Here is a 23,071-nt window from a genome sequence, read left to right as displayed (position 1 = left end):
TCAAAACTATCAGAATATGGTAAAAATTACCATGTATTTGGTAGTCTGAGGTATCTGGTACCAAGCGCTCACCAACTGGTCCTGAAATTCCCTCACATTGCGAGGGGGTAGCGTGGCAGCATGGATTTGGTTTTCCAAGTAGGACCACAAATGATCTATTGGATTAAGGTCAGGTGAATTTGGGGGCCAAAACATGACTTGAAAGTCACTGGAATGTTCCTCGAACCAATCCATGACGATTCGACCCTTATGACATGGTGCATTATCCTGTTGGTAAACACCATCCCCCGCAGGAAAATCTGTTGCCATGAATGGGTGAACCTGGTCTGCAACTATGTTCAAGTAGCTTACAGACGTCAGGGATTGTTCTATGAGGATTATGGGTCCTAATATGCCCCATGAAAACATTGTTCCGGGGCGAGAAACCATGAAAACCTGGGCAAGCCCATTGTCATAGATGGAAGGTGGTCATAATGTAATGGTTCTTCGTTGTATATTTAAGAAAATATAGTATTATTGCAGTTTTTGAAAACAATTTTACTAAGAGGTATTAATTCATACCAAGTATCATTATTCTTTAGAGTTATGATTGCAAAAAATTTTAATATTTAAAACTGTATGATCACCATTTGGGAAACTAGATTCGTTAAAAGGCATCAATTCAGATTAAGTTTAATTTAATTTAAAAAATTATGAAATAAATATTATTTATTTATTTACAAAGTATGGCACAACAAGGCTCTCTGAAAGTTTAAACCTCATCTGAATGCATGATTTTTTTATCATTATTACAAAATACGAGAAAACTTCCAAAAAGCCACTGGGTGAGAATTACGGTCGTAAAAAATTGATTTCTACACTGTTAAAATTTTCATTCTAAAATTATGGTAAAATAACTCGCAGCTATCTGTTCATCCGATTAACCGTAAAGTTTACAGTAAAGAACATTTTTTTTCTTTACGGTTTTGATACTATTTACCAAAAGTATGGTTATAAAACCATGAATACAAAACTATACGGTTTTTTAACCATTTACAATTAGCATTTTTCAAAAACGGAAAAAAATATAATTATTTAATTAGACTTACTAGCTTGGCTTTCCGTAAGGTAATGGGCATTGGAGAGTGCCGGACACTATAAATTCTTTATGTTTTAAAGGGAATGGAGGAAATATTGTGGTGTCACCACTAGGACTCGAACTCCAGTTCTGCCGGTCATGAGATTGACAGATAAGCCCGCAAGGTTTTGATATGTACACAGTAGCTTCATTACGTGGTTCTAGTTGGTGCGATAAAATTCTGGTTGCTTAACTGTATAAGGTGAAAGCAGTTAATAAACAGTTTTTCTCAAACTCAACAGTTTGATTACCATTTTATTTATGGTTATTTGACTGTTTTGATTAAATATGGTAAAATAACCATTCAATAAATTGTTATTTAACTATTTTTTCCTAGAAATTTCTAACAGTGTAGATGACTTTCGCAGGTTTGTACTATAGAAAAATATATTTCAAAAGTTTTCTGAACTTAACAAGGTCTATTTTATAAAATAAATCAGTTTCATTTCAAATTTTTATTGTGTCTTGAAATACAGACAAAAGTAGCATTTGTAAAGTAAAAAGAATTCATGAAACATTTTTATTTTTAATTGAAACAATGCAGATCTAAAACAGAAAGATCACCAAAAAAGTTTATTTCAGAATCTTTTTTTTTTTTTTTTTTTATTTCAAAAACTGNTTTTTTTTTTTTTTTTGTAATTTCAAAAACTAATGGTGAGACCTCCATCAATAGGCATAGTAATTCCAGTTATCATCGATGCTTTATCACTCAATAGAAACAAGATGGGATAGGCGACTTCATCCACTTCTGCATATATTGAGAAAAAGAAAAATAGTTTAATAAAATGTTTGAATTTATTTAATAATTTAAATTTTAACTGAAAATGCTTCATCAAAAGTGAAATGTATTTAGAATTGTTTATTTTTTAAATCTATAAATGGATTGAGTACACATAGGAATAGTTAATTTACATATTGTATTACTGAATGAAATCTAAAATTTTCAAGGATTGACGTAGAAAAGATTAAAACGATATAAAAATATTAAATGATGTATAAAAATTAATCGATATTATGAAAGTTAATTTATTCGGTAAATTGTAAATTGTGATAACAATTTTAAGAACTAAGACGAGTAAGTTTCACGTGGCTTATACATTGCACAAAATAAAAAATAAGCAATAAAATAACTTTTTATCGATTTATTGAAGCGTAATAATTAAAACGATGGGGCAATTATAATTACATATATTTTTAGAAACTTTAAAAAAATAAACAGATTGAAAGTAAAGTGGCTAGAGTTTATATTAATTGGCTTTATAAATTAAATAGAAATGTAATTTATATTCAAAAAAAGTCTTTCGAATTTTTTCGAAACATTACTGAAGAAGATGGGACTGGAAACATCAAATTACGGGAAAAAATATAAAATAAATTAAAGAGAATTATTAGAAAAACCTATTAAAACACTATTACTAGTTAGAAATATCCTGTTAGAAACACTATTACAAGTTAGAGACACCTATTAGAAGCACTTATAAGAAACACTATTAAAAGTTTGAAATACCTATCGGAAACACTATTACAAGTTCGAAACACCTACTACAAATTTTATCAGACCGTCAAATTTATTTCTATGATTTCATTTCACCTTTCTCTCTAGTGATTCGACAGATGATGGTATAGATTTTTTTCTTTCTAATTTAAATATTAATTACCAAAACCTGATGCATTTTTTCAACTTAATTTTGATAAGGACTCTATGAGTATATATTAATTAAGATATGTAAGAAATACATGTATTTAATTAACAAAACTCTTTTCCATAGCTCTTTAATTAGAATTCACAATATTTCAAGAAAGTAACGTATATTCATTTGGCTGAAAATATGAACGTAATAGGATAATCAAACCATTGAAAATAAACCAAATAACGTTACCAACGAAAAAATATACATATTAAGGTTGCTAAAATAACAAATTTCTCAAAAAGAATTTGATGAAGAGTTAATATTATTTTTTTTCATATGAAAGGCACTGTATATTCCATGCAAACTTATTTTCGATATTTTTAAGTGGCAGAAATTTTGTTAACTAAATTAATTAAGCCTAGTTTGAGAAACATACGTTCATATTTTAAGACTTTTTCGTGTAAAGCTTTGTGACAGTCTTGCGATGCTACAATTTATGAAATGTAAACATTTAATACCTCCAAATCTCTTTAGAGGGGTTCTTTGAAGCCAGTCATTTGCGTATTCATTTTCAGGATCAAACATACCTTCTTCAACCGCCATCTTGGTACGGATAGCTGTGGGATTTACAGCATTCACCCGTATCTATAAATAGATATTTTAATTAATGTAAAAGTACTTAAAATTATTTTGATCCCACTGAAATAAAAATAAAAACGTTAAATTTTGTTTTTAAAAATATAGGATGAACATATTACATATTATTAAGCTCAAATAGAAATACTAACTTTAAAATATAGTTTTAACAAAGATGGAAACAGTTTAATACTTTTTTTTATATTAAGTTAACTCAATTATATGATAGCATTTTAAATTGCATTTTGAATTTCATTTAAAAAAAATAAGTGATGTTGGACAACTATTGAGGTCCGTGCATATTTCTTGCAATTCTTGCAATATTCCGTATATTGCAAGAATATGAACCTCCAAAAACCCTCGTTTATAACATGCTCTGTGACTTTCAACAGCTCTTTTCTTTTTTCTGCATAATTTATTAATTATTATAGTTTTCTCAAATATGCTGTAAAAAGTCTGGAACATATTACGATAAAAGGTACCGGCATTTAGAATGCAGACGGAAATTTAATGGAAGAAAATTTTATAAACAGTAATTTCAATACTATTTACTGAATTACAGTAATAATAAAATAAGTATTACTATAAAAAATTACATTACATTATATTAATTATATTTAAAGGAAAAAATGCATCTTTCAAATGCTGCAGTTATGGTAAAAAAAAAACGGCACTCTGGGAGCCAGTAGTTTTAGCCGTAATATTTTACGGAAAAAAATTGATACGCCGTAATTTTTTCCAGCGAATTGCAATAATTAAATAAGTATTACTGTGAAAATTACAGTATAAATTTTACTGCAAAAATGTATTTAATGACTACTGCATTCAGGGTGCCAGTATTTTTTTTTTTAGTATAGAATTTAATACAGTGTAACATCAAATAAAAATTGGATTTTGCACAATCCGTAACATATCTTATGGCTCCCTCCCCTACTGCGTTTGGTTGAAAATTACAGTGTCAAGATAAAAGCATAATAAAAGATAAAGAATCGTTTGGGCAATGTTTTTTTAACGCTCATTAGAACATTCAAATTAAAATATTAATTTTAATATAAAAGCCAAGTTTAAATATTAAGTGCTTTTGCTTCATTTTCGATAAAATAGCTACAAATCAAATTACTTTATCTTTTTTGCGCACTCAGATACATATATGGCAGTACTTTTACTTTCGTTGCTTGCACCACCGGTACAAGTAAAAAGTACGTAATTTTACTTGTACTTCGTTACTTTTTAAATTTAGTACTTTTACTTGTACTTTCGTTACATTTTTAGGGAAAAAGTACAAGTATTTGTAACGGAAATGTCGAATCGTTACTTTTTTCTAAAACTCGGTAAGATTTCTAAAAAAAAAAATTATTAAAAAAAAATGCTTATGTTTTTTGTAATTTATAAAATTAATGTGCAATATACATGCATTCACAGCTAACTTCGTGCTTAAATACCTTGACCTCCCGTGGAGCGCTTATTCAGCGTGGCTGAGCACGTTCTGAGAAATTCTCGTAGCAAACTCAGTGACACCACTTTCGAAATGCAATTATTTTGCAAAATTAATAAAAATATTAATTAGCAAGTTATTTTCATTCATTTTTGAGTTTTATGCAATTATTTAATAAATTTCAAATAAAAAATTTTAGATTTTGTTATTACGTTTTTCAATTTTATTTTTGAACTCACTAATAATACATTTTTGTCTTAATACATTTTTTGCTAAATACATTTTTACCTAGCACATTTTTTACTAAAATTATGTTTATGCCTGACCTTGTCAAACAATGCCCAGTCAAATCTCTAAGAACTTCAGAACTATTTGTGCTATTGAAAACCATTATAATTATTATTTTAACTCTTGAAAACTCGAAGGTATTAATTTAGCCGCTGATACTAAAATTCGTTTACAAATTTTAATTATTTCGTTAAGCAGAAATGTTCGGAAAATGATTTTCTCGCGTGACTTCAGCATTAGCCATTGTTACAAATAAAACTGTAGACTGTTCCTTTTCAACTTATACTGCACATTCAATTATTTTTTACTAGCTCAAAGATCACAAAGCGAAACCCCGTGTTTGCTTTGTTTATATTTGTGCTTTTAAAACGCGTTTCTATAGAGCAAAACAATTTTGAATGAATGGTAATTTAAATAAAAAAAATATTAAACTAAAATTTAAAATCAATAGATAAAATTTCTTTTTCGTGCAAATCCATAAAAGGTTTGATATTGAAACTGTATTTGATTTTAAAATTATATTATACGATTATATTATAAAATTATATTATAATATTCTTCCGAATGCAAAAATAAATTAATGTTCGTATCTTTCAAAATTAAAAATAATTAAATAAATAAGAACAATTTTGCAAAAACATTGAAGAACATAAGAATATTATTCAATAAAATTTTAGGTTACTTTGAATTTTCGGTTTCCTAGAAATGTACTTTTAAATCGTTACTTTCTTTATTTAGTATTTGTACTTTTACTTGTACTTTTTACTCGTTACTTTTTAAAATAAGAATTTTTTTACTTTTTACTCGTTACTTTTTTTAAAAATACTTGTACTTTTACTCGTTACTTTTTAAAAGTAACGTTGCCATATATGCTCAGATATAACGTTACATAAGAGAATAGTGGTCTGTGTTCCGTCATCAATAAACAGTTAGTTTGGAATAATTGTTTTAAATCGTCTGCCGATATAATAACTGCAACTCTAGCTGGTTGCTAGGCAACCAAACAACTTTTTCTTGTTATTAATGTTTTGTTTATCAGTTCGTCTGTGTATGTCTGTGGAAATAAAAGAATGTAAAAGCTAAAAGTCTGCAATACCTTATGTTCAACACACTTCGTAATTATAAATTATTTATCAGTATCATAATTCCTTATTTAAAGTACGGCATATTTTTCCCCAAATAAGTTCAGTATTTATTGATTCTGAGTAAATATTTACGTTATATTTGTACAATCACTATAAAGGGCCCTCAGGTTATAAAGTATGTTTCAGCTTTAATGACAAGATTCATTGTATCGAAAATTAATTGCAAATTTGGTGAAAGTGAAATTTATTTTGCATGCCAAAGTCCATTATTCTGTTTTAAGAACCATAAAATTTAAACTATTATTTAAGCTTTATTTGAAGCTAAATCTATTGTGGAAGATATTATTATTAGCATGAATTAAAAAAAGTTATAGAAAGAAATTATTTTCAGATTGACCAATGGAATGAATTATTACTTACGTTGTATGGTCCGAATTCGACAGCCAAGCATCGAGTAATTTGATCCACAGCACCTTTGCTTGTACAATAATTACTGTATGAGCCAGACACAATATATGAAAAAATGCTTGAAACATTTACAATAGAGCCACCACATCCTCTAGATTTCATTCCTTCTGCTATTATCTATGTAAAAAAAACTAAGTTTAATCTTTTAATCAATTATAACCCATGTTGCAACGCTCTTAATTTAAGAAAAAATAAGTGTGTGAGTGACTCTCAGAAGTAAGACTCTCAGTTTTGAGGATTCCGCAATATTTAAGCAATATTTCGCTAATTTTTAAAATTCAAATGTCACGAAATCACATGATTTATGACGAAACAGGAGCTCTCAAATATATCACGAAAATGTTTCCTCAACTGGAAACTTCATTGTAGTGCATTGCGGGAGATTTTTAACTAGGAAGACGAAACTAAGTTGAAGATTAAACAATCGAAAATAAAGTTACAAAATAAGCCAACTGGACTGTATGGTGATTAAGTAGGTTGGACTCATAGCAGGTTGATCTCGGTTTCGTATTCCACTTCGGACAAATTAGACACTTGAAGTTTTTATTTCCCATTTTTTGGATTAAAAAAAAATAGAACGACGAAAATATTTCTTTACTATTGACAAAACTCGTTTCGTCGAAGAAATAGCGATAGTTATTTCGTCACTTGACGAAATGTTCGCTCGGAGCACATACCAAGAAGCGGTTATATCAAAAACGAAGAAAGTTTTTTGAAATTTGAGTATTATTTTTTATAGTTTGTTTAAGAAACGAGAAAGTTTGAAAGTTATCTTCTTTACTTCCTACCCTGCTATTTCCTGTTTCAGTTTTAAACTACCCAATGTTGATGATAAAATGATATCTGAACTGTTTTATTTTATCATTATTAAATTATTTAATTATAGTTATATTTTAAAATACTGAAAGAAGACGTAAAGACTGAAAAAAATCATAATAACACTGGCGAATAATTTTTTCCTTTGCATGAGATTTTTAACAGATCTTAGACACTTCCATGCCTCTGATTTGAAATTTGCGCTCAATTTCCCTATCCAAGTTATATAATTCTCTTAAATGATATTTTTATTTTATTTTCTGACGAAATATGTACGTTTGAAAACCACCAAATTTTAAACCAACAGTAACAACAGTAACCAACAGTAACAGTTTACTGAAGTTCTTTAGTAATGATTTTGGTAAAATAAACAATGAAATATTGTTTTATGATATAAATTAAAAATTTATTTAATGTGGTAAATTTTGATAATTTTATCATTATACTTATACCATAGACTAAAAACCATTTAATTGATTAAATGGTTTTTAACCAATGTAACAAATTTTGAATATTTTACTAAATGTGTGGTAATAAGAAAAATTATTTGGAAAAGCAGTATTTCCGGTAAATGAATGAACTAAAACCGTTTTTATATGTAAGGTTTAAATACCGTATACTTTGATTTTATTACCAGAATTATTATTAGTATTATTTTACTATAAATGCCCTTTGGGATACAGTACAATAATTTTACTATAATTTTTTTCTCCATTTAGCATGAATGTTAGTTAAAAACAAATTCATCACTTTGTAGTAAACAACGCAACAAAAATAATTATTAAAACATTTTAAAAACTTTCAGTAATTTTATAACAAAGTATTCACTTTCTGACAAACAATGACTTCAAAATAATTATTTGCATAAAAGAATAAAATGTTCAGCATGAAATAAAAACTTACCTGACTTATATTGATAATAGCTTTCACGTTGATGTCGAAAGTTCTAAAAAGAAAATTCTAATGATATCCATGTAACAGGGTTAATGGTGCAAGCATTAATAAATATATAATAACCTCTCATTAATGTGGTTACGTATTATATCGAAACTCCAATAAATCAGTAGGAATTATGTTGCACATTTGAAATGCACAAATTATTCCATAATGACCTTCCTTTAAGCATTTTTAGAAGCTTTGTAAAAAGTTATGCAAAAAAAGCATTCACGTTAAGGGTCAAAATTTAACATTTAAACCAACAAAATACAAAATATGATCAGAGGCAAAGAAGTAGCTATTAAAGAAAGCGGAACAGAAAACACCAAAACGTGTTTGATTGACGAGGGAGACAGAAATGAATTGATAGATAATTATCCCCATCAAGTATTGTAAGGCAATAGAACCTGATATTTGATGATTTCAACTTTATCTTTCTCACTCCTAATTTCAAATATTTCGATAGCTTAGATATCTTTCATAGCTTAGTTCATATTTTGTGACTCTCAGAAAGATTTTTTACGTTATTTTTGTCAATAATTTAAAAACAAATATAGTTTAACACTAGAAAGATGGATGGGGCCAATTAGGTTCTTCTCGTTTTTAATTGACCCGTAAATCAGAAGAAAAGAAATAAACTTACTGAAAGTGTTGAGTATTTCTGACTTTTCGTAATTTGTACCAACTTAAGTGTACCAACTTAATACCAACTTTGTCATTCATGTGTTTACCTTTTAAAAACGTGTATAAACCTTATACCTAGAATGACGAGAAGGGCCCTAGTGCCCCTTAGTTATTTTGGTATGCTCAAATAATCCCAGGTGGCTTTGGGTATTATAAAGTACTCTTTGGTACCCCATAAGGTATCCTAGTTTCATTAAAAAACAAGAATGTTTCAATATATCTATAAATATCTTTCATTGCTTAGTTCATATCATATTGCTTAGTTTCATTGCTTAGTATTTGGGTATAAAATACTCTTTGGTACCCCATAAGGCAGGGATGGCGAACCCATGGCACGCGTGCCATTTATGGCACGCGACACAATATTTTGGGCACGCCACCGATCACAATCGTTATTGCACTATGAATTGTTATTACACAAATGTCACACACTATGAAGCATATGTAACAATTAAATTAAAATTCACAAAAAACAAACAAAATAATAAACAATAAATAAAAAAATTAACAATTAATGCTAAAAGAACAATTAATAACCATAAAAAACAAGCTAACAATAAATAACTAGGAAAATAATCAACAGTCCTGCTTAAACTAATATCTTACAACCTAATATAAGTTATTTGTCATTTAATCTGCAATAACAGAAGTCCCACTGATGCTACTTTAAGTTGAATTACGCGTATAACTGAGACATTGCAAAATGTATTTTCTTTTCAATCTTTTTCGTATTTACCTGATTTAAAAGTTGCACATTACAATTTAAAAACCCAATATCATAAGTTGTATTTATGCATTTTTGAATTCAATATCGTGATTCATTGTAACACTTTTTTAAAATCCAATATTGCAATTCGTATTCAATCCTTTATAGCTCACCCATTTTCGTATTTATGCATGATTTTAAAGCTAAATGTCAAATTGCAATTCCTCACAATTTGGAAATCGAATATCGTGATTTGTATTCATGCGATTTTAAAATCCAATATTGCAATTCATATTCACGAGATTTTAAAATCCAATATCACAATTCTTGTTAGAGCAAAGTTTTTCTTAAATTAATTACTATAAATGTGTGATATTCGTCCTTGGTAGGTGATTTAACTGTAAATCTTGGTTCGAAAAATTATGCTAAAATGGAACATGTGCGGTACATAATTTGATATTGTGATATTGTAACATAAAATCTACAGGTTTTTTACTTTGTATCACAATCTCCCCTTATATACCTACTTACTCAACATAAAATTCTATAAAAGAGTAACACAAAAAAGTAAATCCTGGGAATCCTAAACTTCTGATATACAATGGCCTCAGATTTAAATTAAAAATTTATCTTTAAAAATAATTATTTTTTAGATGTCAAAAAACCTTATCGTCTAAATAATTATAGTTCATTTGTCGGCCATCAGTTAACTTTACTCTTTCATGTCTTTAAAATTCCAAGTAGTCATTAAAATATAGCACTTTCTAGTTACTGGTTTTATGATATCTTGACAGATTTAATCTTATTTGTTTTTCAGAGATGAAGCTAACGTTCGTAGGATGCATACTGCTGTTAAGTTGAATGAAGTTATTGTTGCAAGATCTCATAATGCTCAGTTAGTCATCTTAAATTTGCCGGGACTTCCAAAAACCACTACAGTGAAGGCGAATTGTATCCTTTATAATTAGTAACTGAACTTTTAGTACACATTCTTTTTTAAAATCATTCATTATATTTAATTTTTTTAATACATATAATTTTTTTTAAAAAAATGACCGCAATAGCCCTTTGTGGGATAGAGGAGTTTTGAAGGTTAAGGTTTTTTATTTTTGTTACCAATGGCATGATGATCGGGGTTGGTTTTTTGACATGACTCGTCAAAAACCTAACCTGTTAAAAAGTGTCTAAAACTGTTGAAACATGATAAAAACTGTCAAAGACCTGAATATAATTTCTTTTATGTTATTGAGGGACATTTTATTCGAAGTCAAGCTACATAACTTGTACCATAATTGCACTGTAATTATAATTTATATTTTTTAAATTATATAAATTTTTTATAGATATGAAAAATTTAGTCAAAATCATTATGAACTTTTAACTGTGTTTTCAAAAAACATACTATTTATACTTTAAGATCATTATTATTTAATATATTATAATTTTTTTGTTTAATATAAAATTGGTTGTGAAAAATTAAGATAGCTATAGCTTATTTTAAACCCCATTTATCAAAAAAAAAAAAAAAAAAAAAANTAATGACACTTTTTGGTCGATCCAGAAAACTGGGAAATTCAGACATCCGGGATAGCGATGGTCCCGAGCATCCCAGATAATTGGTTCTCTACTGTATAAATATTTCTTGTAATTAATCTCACTATCAATTTCACTGTTTTCTTTGCTGGTTTGTTGTTGTATTGTTGACGTGAAGCGTTTACATAGTTATCGATCGAACTAATCATAATGGTATTATCGATATCAACTGCAATATCGGCAGTATGTCGGTATTGCAGATAAAGTTCAATAAACAAATTCGTAAATTAAAATCCATATTAATAAAAATGTAAAAAAAAAATATGCAAGAAAATTTTAGCATATATTTTGAAAAGAGGGGAGGAGTGGGGGAAGGAGGGGAGGGCCCAAAAACGGCTATGCCTAGGGCCTACGAAAGTTATAATCCGGCTCTGCATGTAGTGACTTCGAGCATCCCAACCTTGATGATACGCAGGTCAGGTTGTCGGCTAAAGTGATCAACCCTTTTAGCAAGAATAATTTTGCCTAATGGAGTATCACCACATAATTTTGAGATAATTTTTGCAGTTTTAATGTGATTTATGAAACTTAGCTGGCTTTAGTTTCAGTTGATAATTTCAATTGATACTTCGATGCACTTGAGAATAAAAACTGTTATGTATAGTAAATACACTTCTGAATAATTTAGTTTTTGAAGGAAAATTTTTAGAAAAAGCTAACAATTATGACCTTAAACTCCCTAAAGTTGAGAAAGAAATGAAAAGTCTTCTACATATACTTTATAAACAAATTTTCTCTAATAAACTAATAAGCAAAGGCATATGGCGATGAAAAATGATTCATTATACTCAAACAATGTTTATACTTACAATTTTTATCAGCTCATCTAAATCTGACTTTGTCCTACTAATAGCCACAACTTCAGCTCCACATTCTGCAAGTCTAATTGCAACAGCACGACCGATACCTAAAAATTATCCTTATATATATTTCCAACCTTTATTCTTTTTATAATAATTTTTTAAATAATTCCATTCCTTTGTATGTACAACTTAATTAAAGGATACTTAAAATCATTAATACACAGTTGAGCGCCGATTATTCGAACCAATCGGGACTAAAGCCGATCTGTATATTGGAAAATCCGGGTAATTGGACTGCTTCTTATATTATTTGTAGCGCAGAGGATTTTTTTTTTTTTTTTTGTGCGTCGTAGAAAACGTAAATTAATTCGTAGTAATTTAAACATAAAAATGAATTAAACAATAAATGATGGAAGTACCGAAAAATATACACAAGGTGTTCCGTGAAGACTTCCCTTTGTATTTATTTTAAGGCTATGATGGCGGAATGATTACTATTAAGATCATTTGGATTACCAGATGACACATTTAATCGTTTTGTTTTTTCGCCATTTTTTTATGCATCCTCGTTTGTATTTTATTATAATTTAAATGTGTTTTTTTTTCTTTTTAAAATATCCATTACGTAAGAGATTACAGAATACTATGTATACAGTGTGCAAAAAAAAGAAAGAAAGGAAAAGAAAAGAAAGAACTACCCTGAATATCTTATGATCTAATGATCGGATTATTTTCACATTCTAGGAATCAATCTTAATGGCTCTAGGGGTCTTAATAGCTTGATGATATCAAATATGCTAATTAATAAATGCAGATGTTATTTCAGGCTATGAAATCAGTCTTAATAATGTACTTTCTAGAAATAAACATGCCTTTTATTTCAGCAGATTCGAACATCTGACCTCCAAAATATAGGGGATAACCGTTCGGGGAAATATGGTCCCCATAGCTCGGTCAAGAGAGAGCTCCAAAGTTGGGACCCAAAGTAAGGAATTTTACTTTATTTGTATTTCGCTATACTTCGAGAACTTTTTACTAAAGCAAAATATAACAAATAATGGTCGAAAAATTTTAGAATTGTAAGGTACATAAATGTTTGCTTAATTTTGAGGAATATAATTTTACATGGCAAAATACAAAATATGAGCAAAATCGGTTAAATAGTTCCTGAGAAATTGAATTTCAAATAAGACAAATATTTAAAATTTGATTGAGTTATTCAAGAAGTTATTCCGGGTGGTCCATTTTATTTTGCGCACTATACATTGTTTTGATTTTATTTGAAGATTTTGATTTTATTTTAAAAATTTTATTTGAAGCATTTAATACTGATGCATTGAATAAACTTAAAAAGATGCATTCTAAGTGATGTATGAATTATGAGTTTGTATAACAAAAATTACAATCAAAATATAAACATATTACCTTTGCCTGCACCAGTAACTAAAGCCCTTTTTCCTTCAAAATCAATATTCATATTATTAGCAAAAATACAGCTTTTCTAAACTAAAAAAAAAAAAATCAAAAAATTAGAATTATGTTCAGCAAAAGTTTGTAACTGAAATAAAATCTATGTTTAGTGCTCCTGTCGTCGAGTTCAAATGCGATTCCGATAAACTTTTCTTACTCATTCTTTCTACGTTTATTATTTAGTTTGTTTAGAAATAAACGAACTCACCAAGCCAGACAAGTAAATGAGATACAATTAATGGTGGCGCCATATTTGTTACAAGTTCCGTATTAAATAAAGCAGCAAGGAACTCATAATTAAAGCTATTGGCAGTGAGATACAAAATTAATTTGCTTAATAATTAATAATTTAAAATATTGAAACAATTCTAAACTCTTTTCAATTAAAAAAACTACAGTTGCTTCAGATTTTATTAATTTAATTGTTAAAATATTGAGATTATAACTAATAAAAACAAAATTTGGAAACAGATTTTTGCGTTTTATTTTAAAGTTTTAGAGGCTTTTAAAATATGTTTTTATTTCTTATCGGCTTTATTTCATAAGGATGAAAACTAAAACAATATTGCCTACAAAAATCAAGAAATTAATGATAAAAAAAGAGGATTGTATGTAAGAGCTTGCATGCATCTTTTTCACTTAAAATCAGTTTGAAATTTGAGTGAAATTTGCTTCTTTTCTTGCATATCAACTCTAAAATAAACATTTAATATACTACATAGATATTCAGTCCTTCAAAAAAATCCGAAAAGCAATTAGAGAAGTAAAAACATAATCATTTTATAAATTTGAATATTTTTTGTTTAAAAACAGTAAAAATCATTTTAATAGAGAAAAATTATATACAAATTTATTTCTTATCAAGATAAATTTAAAAAAAAACAAAAACATATAATGCAATACAATGATCTAAATATCGAACCGCACATACTTACTTGACTCTAAGATAAAGCTCTACTGTAACTCTGGTATGTCTCCTATCGTTAAATCTTATCAAGTAAACAATTCAACATTACAGTTTACTTTCAACATTTTCAAGATTTAAGTTCTTTATTCTCGGTTGCATGCACTTTTGAAGAATGAAATAAATGTTTTCTTCGTCTCTACTCACAAATTTATTAACTTTTATCGATTTATGACCCGCTCATATTTATGCCAGACAGGTGTACACTGTACAATAAGTTGTTCCAATGTCTACGCTTAAAGCAATTTTATAACCGTAATAAAACGTTATTTTCATATTTTCTCGAAAACACGTTTGTTGTTGGTTTCTTTAAAATAATAATAAAATAAAAAAATTACTGTTAAATGTAAATGTTATACCTGTTTAAAAACTTATCCACTTGATTGTGATCATTACTTAATTCATATCTATGCACGGCATAAAATTTATTTGTTATGTTAGAGAAATACTAAAATTAAAGAAAAACATTTAGTAAAATCCCTACAATTTACAAAAACAAAAAAAAAGTCAATTTACATTTAATCTTTTGAATGTGAAATAATAATTTCTCTTGATAATAGCAATAAAAAATAACAATATTAAAAGTAATCTTTAAAATTTCAATAAAAATGACTTAATTTTAATTTTTTAAGCGAAAAACTTTTTCCTTTAAAGATGTAACTTCAGAAAACAAAACAAAAATCTTGAAACTCAAGTTAAGAAACTCCTCAAATTTAGAGTAAAATTTCGAATTGTAAATTGAAACGTTAAAATTATCAGCTAAAAAACTATGAAATATTTCTTTCACTCATCAATAGATGACGCCACTACTGCAAAATCTTAAACTTTCGAAGAGGAAAAAACAATAACAACATCGTTAAATGATAAAGCGAAATAAGAAAAATCATGCGCTTTTTTTTTCCAGTTATGAATAAGTGAAAGTCATGGAGATCAAGTTCGAAGGTAAAATCGCTTTAGTAACTGGAGCTGGAAAAGGTAGGGTTACTATGTTTATTTAGATGTGTATATGTAACAATGTGTATACATAAAAGATTATAATTAAGTTTAGATTATCATAATACTCGAAATTATTAGAATACTTTATCATTTTCTCTTTTAGAGTTTAATTAATTCCAACGGGTTGATAATTACACCGAAGATTTATCTCGTTTTCTTAAAAATAAAGAAAACTACTCAAATAATGAGCCCAAGGGAGTAAGTAACAACAAAAAAGGATATATTTTAACACAACGTATACAGGAAAATTGTTACACGACGACTTCTTAAAAAATGTGTCGATCTCTTATTTCACAATATCTTTTTACTGTTACGGTTACAATTTTATTGACAATAAACGCTGCCATCTATCGGCGGTTCAACAAATATTTCCACAATGATTGATAAGACTTCATAAAACTAAGTAAATAAATTTATGATATAGCCATTAAAAGCTCTATTATAGAAGAAGAATATTTCAAAAATATTTTTTAAAAAAAAAACATTTTAAAATTCACAATCCCTGCAGTTATTGTGCTCTAAATATTTGAACTTGAATAATAAGATAAAATTGGAAATAATATTAAAATAGAAATTTATTTTTTCAGTTCACTTAACAGTTTTGCAATATATGAATAGTTTTTATTAATATATAACATTTAATATTATGTTCTTATATTCATAAATCGGGGATATGTGATATCAATTACGTTTCATTCTTATTAGTGTTTAAAATTAAGTGTTTAAAATTAATTGTTTGAAATTAAGTGTCTAGTTTGTGATGATCAGACCAACTTTTACTTCTAAATTGTTAAAGAAAATACATAAAATCCTGAGCATATAAATCTTGTCATAAAATCTAAAATAAATCTTGAGAGGGAAAATTTATCTTTAGTTTGAGAACGCTTTCTATTCTAGATTTGTGAATGATGATTGATCTTCGATTTCAGAAGGTTTTTCTGGCCTTGTTTTGTAAAGGCAGATTCAATCTCGATATAAAACGGTTTTTTTTTTATTCTAACTTAATGCAAACCTCATAGCGTGTAAACTAGAATAATTAGGTTTACTGTTGTTTCAAGCTTACATGGTTCATCTGCTTATCACTTACAAACCTTGTATGGCTCTGTGATAAAGGTTGTTGCTGAAATTAAAATGACCCTTACACTACTATCTAGGATTAATATAACTTGCCGAATATTTAGGACTATTACGTTACTTTTAACAAAAAATTTTAGTATTATGTCAATATTTTATTGTTTTTATATATGGAGAATTTAATATCATTTAATAACATATTGCATTTATCTTTGCTATAATCATTCCACAAAGGTTCCAATTTCAGGCATTGGAAAAAATATTGCTATAAAACTTGCTGAATGTGGCGCAGAAGTCATAGCAATCAGTAGAACACAGTCGGACTTGGACGATTTGTCATCACTTGTAAGTCTGACATAAAATTACAAGTAAGGGCTATACGCTTAAAAAAAAAATAAATAAATAAATAAAAAAATAGTTAATAAAATAAAAATTAACTCATTTTATGGCATTCCGTTACTTTTATTGTTTAGAAAGAGAAAAAAAACTAAAATAATTTTTTAAATATTTAATTTTACTGATTTTAATATACTTCTTATCGGTAATTTAATGTTGTCATTTTTTCGCATTTTGTCTATTGTATTGTTTTTTACTCTTATGTTATTCTGATACTATAAGGATTACCAAGTGATATTTAAATGTATATCTGGCTTTTAATTTGAGTAACCACTACCCGTAATATATTTTCAAATTTCTTGTTTAAAAAAAAGCAGAAAAAATCAATGCACAATAGAAGTCTCAGTTGTACTTATTGCAGTTTATTTACGTCGCACTAGAGCTGCAAATGTCTATTGGCGACGGTTTGTGAAGCATTAATGAGAATGATAGGAAAACACGCCATCATAATTTTGATCCTCTGCAGAGGGGATGTCTCCCCGCTTTGATAGTCTGATAACCTGTGAGCGAAGTCAAGCTCTTAAAAGTAGCACAGTTTAACGAAGACCGATACCCCACCCTCTCGGTCTCTTCGCCGGCTTATCAAAGTGGTCACCCACTCACTTCCCAACTACTGCCAATGATGCTTGGTTTCGGTGCTCCACTGGGAGCTGAGTATATACGATCAGTACACTACGTGACCTATAGGAGCATTATATTTCTCAGTCAATATTTCTTAAAGTTTGAGAACAATATTATTTTTCTCACTTAAATATTTATTTCCGGTCCCTAATATACGTTGTTTCCGCTTAAATTCTTATGACAATTGTAAACAGTAACTGTGATAATTAGGGAACAGCCAGTATCTGAGATTTGCATTTTTGATAGTGTAAATTGTAATTTGGCAAATAAACTTGCTTAATTAAATATTTACCGTGCAATCAAAATGCTTTGTTAAGTAAATCAAACTGATTAATATAAATTTTATATTTATTAAACTACGATTAGTTTTCGACTTAATTTTTTTTTAAAATGTAAATTGTTTACCAATTTATTTTTCTGAATATCTAGACCCTAATATCTTGTCTTTTGTAGAAAAACTTCAATTCATCCTTTACCAATAGTTAATTCGCTTAACTCATAACTAATTCTCTCCCAATTCTCCTTACTTATTCTAATATGTTACTTTTAATTTTCCTTTACCTAATTGCTATTTTAATAGTTTTCTTTTTACTAATTTTATTTTAATACATATACTTTCCCTCATTATTTTATTACTTTGGACAAACATTAATGCTATGCTTTAAATGACTTTTTATTTACGGTACGGATTTTCATAAAATGCTCTCTTAATATTCTGTTATATTTTCTAAGCAGCAAATCAAAGGTATCTCAGTAATTTGTTTTTAGCTTATTATTTGAACCTACTGGCTAAACGTATCTTTTTCAACACATTCAGATTATTGATACTCGAAGCAAAAGCTTCAGTTTATCTTAAAAGCTAGGAATATTTCATCTCAGTATAAAATTCATCTTCAAAATCAGAGTTTCACTCGTCAGCATTTGAACATTGTATAGGTATATAAATTACAAACAGACAACTTACATCATTTGTAATTCAAAGTAAATAGTTTGGCTAAAGAAATGTCACCTTTTTTATACAAATATTAATACTACATTACATTAATCATTATTTTAATATATGTAATATCGCATTGTATTAAAATAATGTGATATTACGTAATGTATTTATAATGTTAGCTTACATTTCACATGTAATATTAATAATTATTATTTTATTTTATAACCACCGATCAACAGACGACAGCACTCTGAGTTTGTAATTGTGAATGTTCAACTCATTAGCCTTATAAATTTGAACCTTTAAACCCAACCCAGAAGACAGGGGAATTGCTGGATCTAGCAATTGGTCAAACTAGCCCTCGTTGAGGGCTTTCTGTATAAACACGCATTTGCGTTACATGGCGAGGAAAACCACGGAATCCTCCCACGTTTAGCCTGACGGCAAGGGGACTCTTAACCTATTATCCGTCTACCACTGAAGATATTTTACGTAAGCATTGTGAATTCGAATTGACAAGCCACCGCTGGGATTCAAACTCAGTTCATATCATTGCAAGGCGAGCGCTCTATCCCTGAGCCACAACGGCGCTAATTAATATTCTTATTTTGTTTTATAACCGTCCTTGAACAGCTGAACAAATATTTGGGTTTAAGACTGCTAAGGTTCAACTCCGCAGTCTTGTAATTTTTAACCCAATTCAGAAGACAAGGGAACTCCTGGATCAAATATTGGGAGACATTTGCCTTCGTGGACAACTTTTTGACGGAACTAACCCCCATTTGCGTTACAAGGGGAGGAAAACCATGAAAACCTCCCACGGTTAGCCTGATAGCAAGGGAATAATTATTATATATTTTTTAATAATAAATATTAATATTACATGTAAAATAAATATTAAATTTTTTTAAAAAAATATTGCATTAAAAATATTTTAAAGGGTTACAATATTCGACCTATCTGTCTGGATGTTGGAGATTGGAATAAAACTCAAGCTGTCTTAGAAGAGTTGGGCCCAGTGGATTTGTTAGTGAACAATGCAGGTATTGCTGCTCCACAGTTAATAGGTGAAATAAAAGAAGATTTTATAAACAGGTTTATATAGTTTGTACATCATTTTTTTACTTAGTTTTTTTTGTGCTATAACTTTCAGTTATTTTTAATATTTTAATCTACAACTATCAACTTTATTAAATGATATGTCTTAAACAACATGTATTGTATTATGACCAGGGTTGGCAGGTTTTTGACATGTGACAGTTTTTGATGGTTTAAACCATGGTTTAAACCGTCACGTCAAAAACCTCACTGTCAAAAATGTCGAAAATGTCAAAAACCTATATTCATATGTGAAATTTAATTAATACATAAAATTTATATATTTTTTATAAAGGATAGTGTTTCTAAATATGTTCTAGAAAAAATAAATTTAAAATTTTGAAGAAACACTTATATTTTGAATAGTAACCAAAATCTTGTACTTTTGAAAGCTCACATCTTTTGTAATATTATGTATTCATTTTCATGTGTTATTGAAAATCTGCAGTGATATTATTAAGAAATTTATTTATAACCAAATTTAGTGTATAGTATAGATTATACTAAAAATTAGACATTTTTAAAGATAAACATTAGCAGTTTTGTACATTAGACATCTTTTAAAGAAAAATCTTTTTAATATTCTTTTAAATCTTCTTAATAATCTTTTTAACATAAGACAATACAAATTTAAGTGCTTTCTGTTAAATACACAGAGTAGTTAGTGTCGATTTACAGTATATTCAGCCTATTCATTTACTATGCTGAAAATTTAGTTTATCCAAATACTTGTGAATTTCATTTTGCTGAATACGATATAGTTTTGTTGAATATCTAAATATTCAGCTGTTGAATAATTACTTCTTGCTTTCAAGATATGCATTATTTGTATTCTTAATACAAGTGGAGAAAAAAAAATTAAGAGATAAAAATTGTTTTAAAATGATAAGTGTAATAATTATAAATAAATATAATAAACAATATGAATTATATTTATCATTATTCATAAATATAACTACTTTTAAATTCAAATTAACATACTGGATAATAAAGATATTCGGTATAACATTAAAAAAAAATTTTTATACACTTGTATCTTATATCAAGTTTGTATTTATACAACATAACTTGTAAGTTCCTTATAAATATTAGTTATATGTTCCTTATATGTCAAAAATGCATAGTAATAAACTTTTAATTTTCTTAAGTATCAAAAAGAAAAAAAAAATTTTTTTAAATATAAATATTTAAACAATTTTTGTGCAAAATTTTTCTGCACATGCATTTGAATATAAATTTCTGAGATTTTAAATCTGTTATTTTACCTTAATTTTAATTAAAAAATATTTTAAAACCTGCTGATTACCTATAGTATAATTAAATTTCAATATAATGCATGGCAACTGTTGGTAGTTTTGAAGTTTATATATTTTCTTGGCTAACTTCAGTTTTTGACGTTTTCGACGGTTTATACCAGTATTATACCCTTGTCATGTCAAAAACCACTTTTTGACGTCAAAAACCCAACCCTGATTATGACTATTTTCTTTTGAAACTCTACATTACAAATTTTCAATAGTTTATTATAGAGTTGTATTTTCAATATATATATATTAAATAATGTATTGAAAATATGATATTTTCAACTGCGACGAGAGCTTACTAAATAAATTTTAAGAATACTATTTAACATTTACTTAATCTTTAACAAATTGGTTTCTAAAATTCTATCTTCTTAATTTTTTTGAAACGGATTACTAACTGAGATTTATAGATCGCCAAAAGTGTTTTTTTTTTTCACGAATCAAACACTTTTTTTGATACGAAATATCATCAACATTTTTTCGTTTTTTAATAAAATTATTTCTGTCAATTTCAATTTACACTAAAAAAATTTTATATTTATTTAAAATAAAAATGGCTTAATATGTATGAAACTTTTACCCACTACAACTTTTATTATAACAATTAAGTATATATTACAATTTTTATGTAACAATTTTTTTACAATATAACAGACATACAAAATATTTTTAATAAAAGCGTGAAAACTATGATTAAAATAAAAATTTAAATAATAAGTATAACGATGAAATCTATAAGGGAAAAACACAAATTACTTTCATTTTTATTCCAGCTTGTTTGCAGTTAATTTTAATGCTGTTGTAAACATCAGTCAAGTAAGTTGTTTATTTCAAAATTTACAAGCTTATATAAGAGTTTCAAAATTTTAATAAATTCTAAGTGATACATTATATAAAAAATATCGGATTGTTTAAGTACAAAATATGTAAACGTAAAATATATATGAGTGATATATGATGAGTGATCGCCAACGTATGATAACATCTTATGATGTTATCGCATAATGATAATATCTTTCTATATTCTTGACACACATAAGGATTTTTTTTATGTTATTTGCTTTGTTTAATATTGGCCGAACTAGATCTATAACTTAATTGTTACATGCAAAGCTTTTTAGTATTTGGATACCAGTACGTTACGTCATCGAAGGCAAATCGCGGCATTTGTTGATTTAGAAGCCAATCAGGTTCGACACACACGCGTGACGTCACTTACAAATATCCAATAAAATTTGATTCATCACAATGCATGGAAATTACATGGTCAGGCCTAATCACTTCTCTTCTCGAATTGGGTACTTCAAGAAGAAGAAGATTTCGGATACCCACTCACTATGACGTCAACGCCAACTGATCGTTTATAAGCAAAATAGCATGTTGAAGTTGAGCTAAGTTTCCCCTTATTAGTTAGAATGTTAACTAAAGTTCAATTAATTAAAAAAAAAGAGCTGTATCGCTCATCGAAATTGCTGAAATAAAATTCTTTCTCGTCTGCGTCTTTTATTTAACTTGGATTTATTATTTGTTCAGATATTTTACTGTAACCGTGATAAAACTTTTGTTTTGTGTACCTGGCAACTTCGATGCATAATTAGTTTGTTTTTGTTCGGCATGACTTCGTGCCTGTCTTTGCGTTAAGTAAGAAATATATAGTAGTGAAAGAAGTGCAATATTTGTGAAAGAATCGTTGTGAAAGTACCGTCATTCGGGGCTACTTTGTGCAGCGGGGGCTACTTTGTGCAAATTCGAATTTGGCATTTTTCAAGTGCTGCTATTCAGTATTATGTTTATTTCACGTAAAAATTTGTGGAATTTGAAGATAGAAGTCTCTTCTATTACTACAAACATTTTTTTTGAATTTTAAAACAATCTCAGAGTGTGTTTTGTTCATCCAATGTCAACAATTTTCCGAGGACGTCGGATGTCGAAAAGTGTGCGTGGAAACTTTAGCTGTGAAATGCAAAGACGTTGATAAAACAATTGTCGTAAGTGCAAAATTTTTTATTT

General features: G+C 27.9%; 2 protein-coding genes and 1 long non-coding RNA gene across 5 annotated transcripts in view; 1 reads left to right on the top strand and 2 right to left on the bottom strand.

The window, feature by feature from the left end:
- Positions 1-1,557: 1,557 nt before the first annotated feature.
- On the bottom strand, positions 1,558-8,522 carry LOC107444822 (L-xylulose reductase). 2 transcript variants are annotated; one of them, XM_071177422.1, is made up of 5 exons: positions 8,380-8,522; positions 6,613-6,777; positions 3,267-3,393; positions 1,753-1,865; positions 1,558-1,720 (listed from the first exon to the last, which is right to left on the bottom strand). In XM_071177422.1, the coding sequence occupies exons 2-4, from the start codon at positions 6,760-6,762 to the stop codon at positions 1,759-1,761; spliced, it is 384 nt and encodes a 127-aa protein (XP_071033523.1). In that variant the 5' UTR covers positions 6,763-6,777; positions 8,380-8,522; the 3' UTR covers positions 1,558-1,720; positions 1,753-1,758. The 2 variants fall into 2 exon arrangements, with proteins under 2 accessions (XP_071033523.1, XP_042909512.2); XM_043053578.2 differs by having other exon boundaries at positions 1,624-1,865.
- A 3,651-nt stretch (positions 8,523-12,173) lies between these two features.
- On the bottom strand, positions 12,174-14,878 carry LOC139424976 (uncharacterized). Its single transcript, XR_011636123.1, has 3 exons — positions 14,604-14,878; positions 13,624-13,704; positions 12,174-12,302 (listed from the first exon to the last, which is right to left on the bottom strand). It is a non-coding gene; the product is annotated as an uncharacterized lncRNA (long non-coding RNA).
- A 577-nt stretch (positions 14,879-15,455) lies between these two features.
- LOC107444823 (L-xylulose reductase) overlaps positions 15,456-23,071 on the top strand; it is a 16,810-nt gene continuing 9,194 nt past the window's right edge. For both annotated transcript variants that reach the window (XM_016059053.4, XM_016059054.4), the window contains exons 1-4: positions 15,456-15,607; positions 16,950-17,047; positions 19,600-19,754; positions 21,835-21,877. In XM_016059053.4, coding sequence (XP_015914539.1) covers positions 15,556-15,607; positions 16,950-17,047; positions 19,600-19,754; positions 21,835-21,877 — 348 coding nt within the window. In that variant the 5' untranslated portion in view covers positions 15,456-15,555. The remainder of the gene's footprint in view (positions 15,608-16,949; positions 17,048-19,599; positions 19,755-21,834; positions 21,878-23,071) is intronic.

Source organism: Parasteatoda tepidariorum, chromosome 2, assembly GCF_043381705.1.
Source record: "Parasteatoda tepidariorum isolate YZ-2023 chromosome 2, CAS_Ptep_4.0, whole genome shotgun sequence".
Lineage (NCBI taxonomy): Eukaryota > Metazoa > Arthropoda > Arachnida > Araneae > Theridiidae > Parasteatoda > Parasteatoda tepidariorum.
The sequence above is the reverse complement of the archived record's forward strand: the minus strand, read 5'-3'. Positions and strand labels throughout refer to the sequence as shown.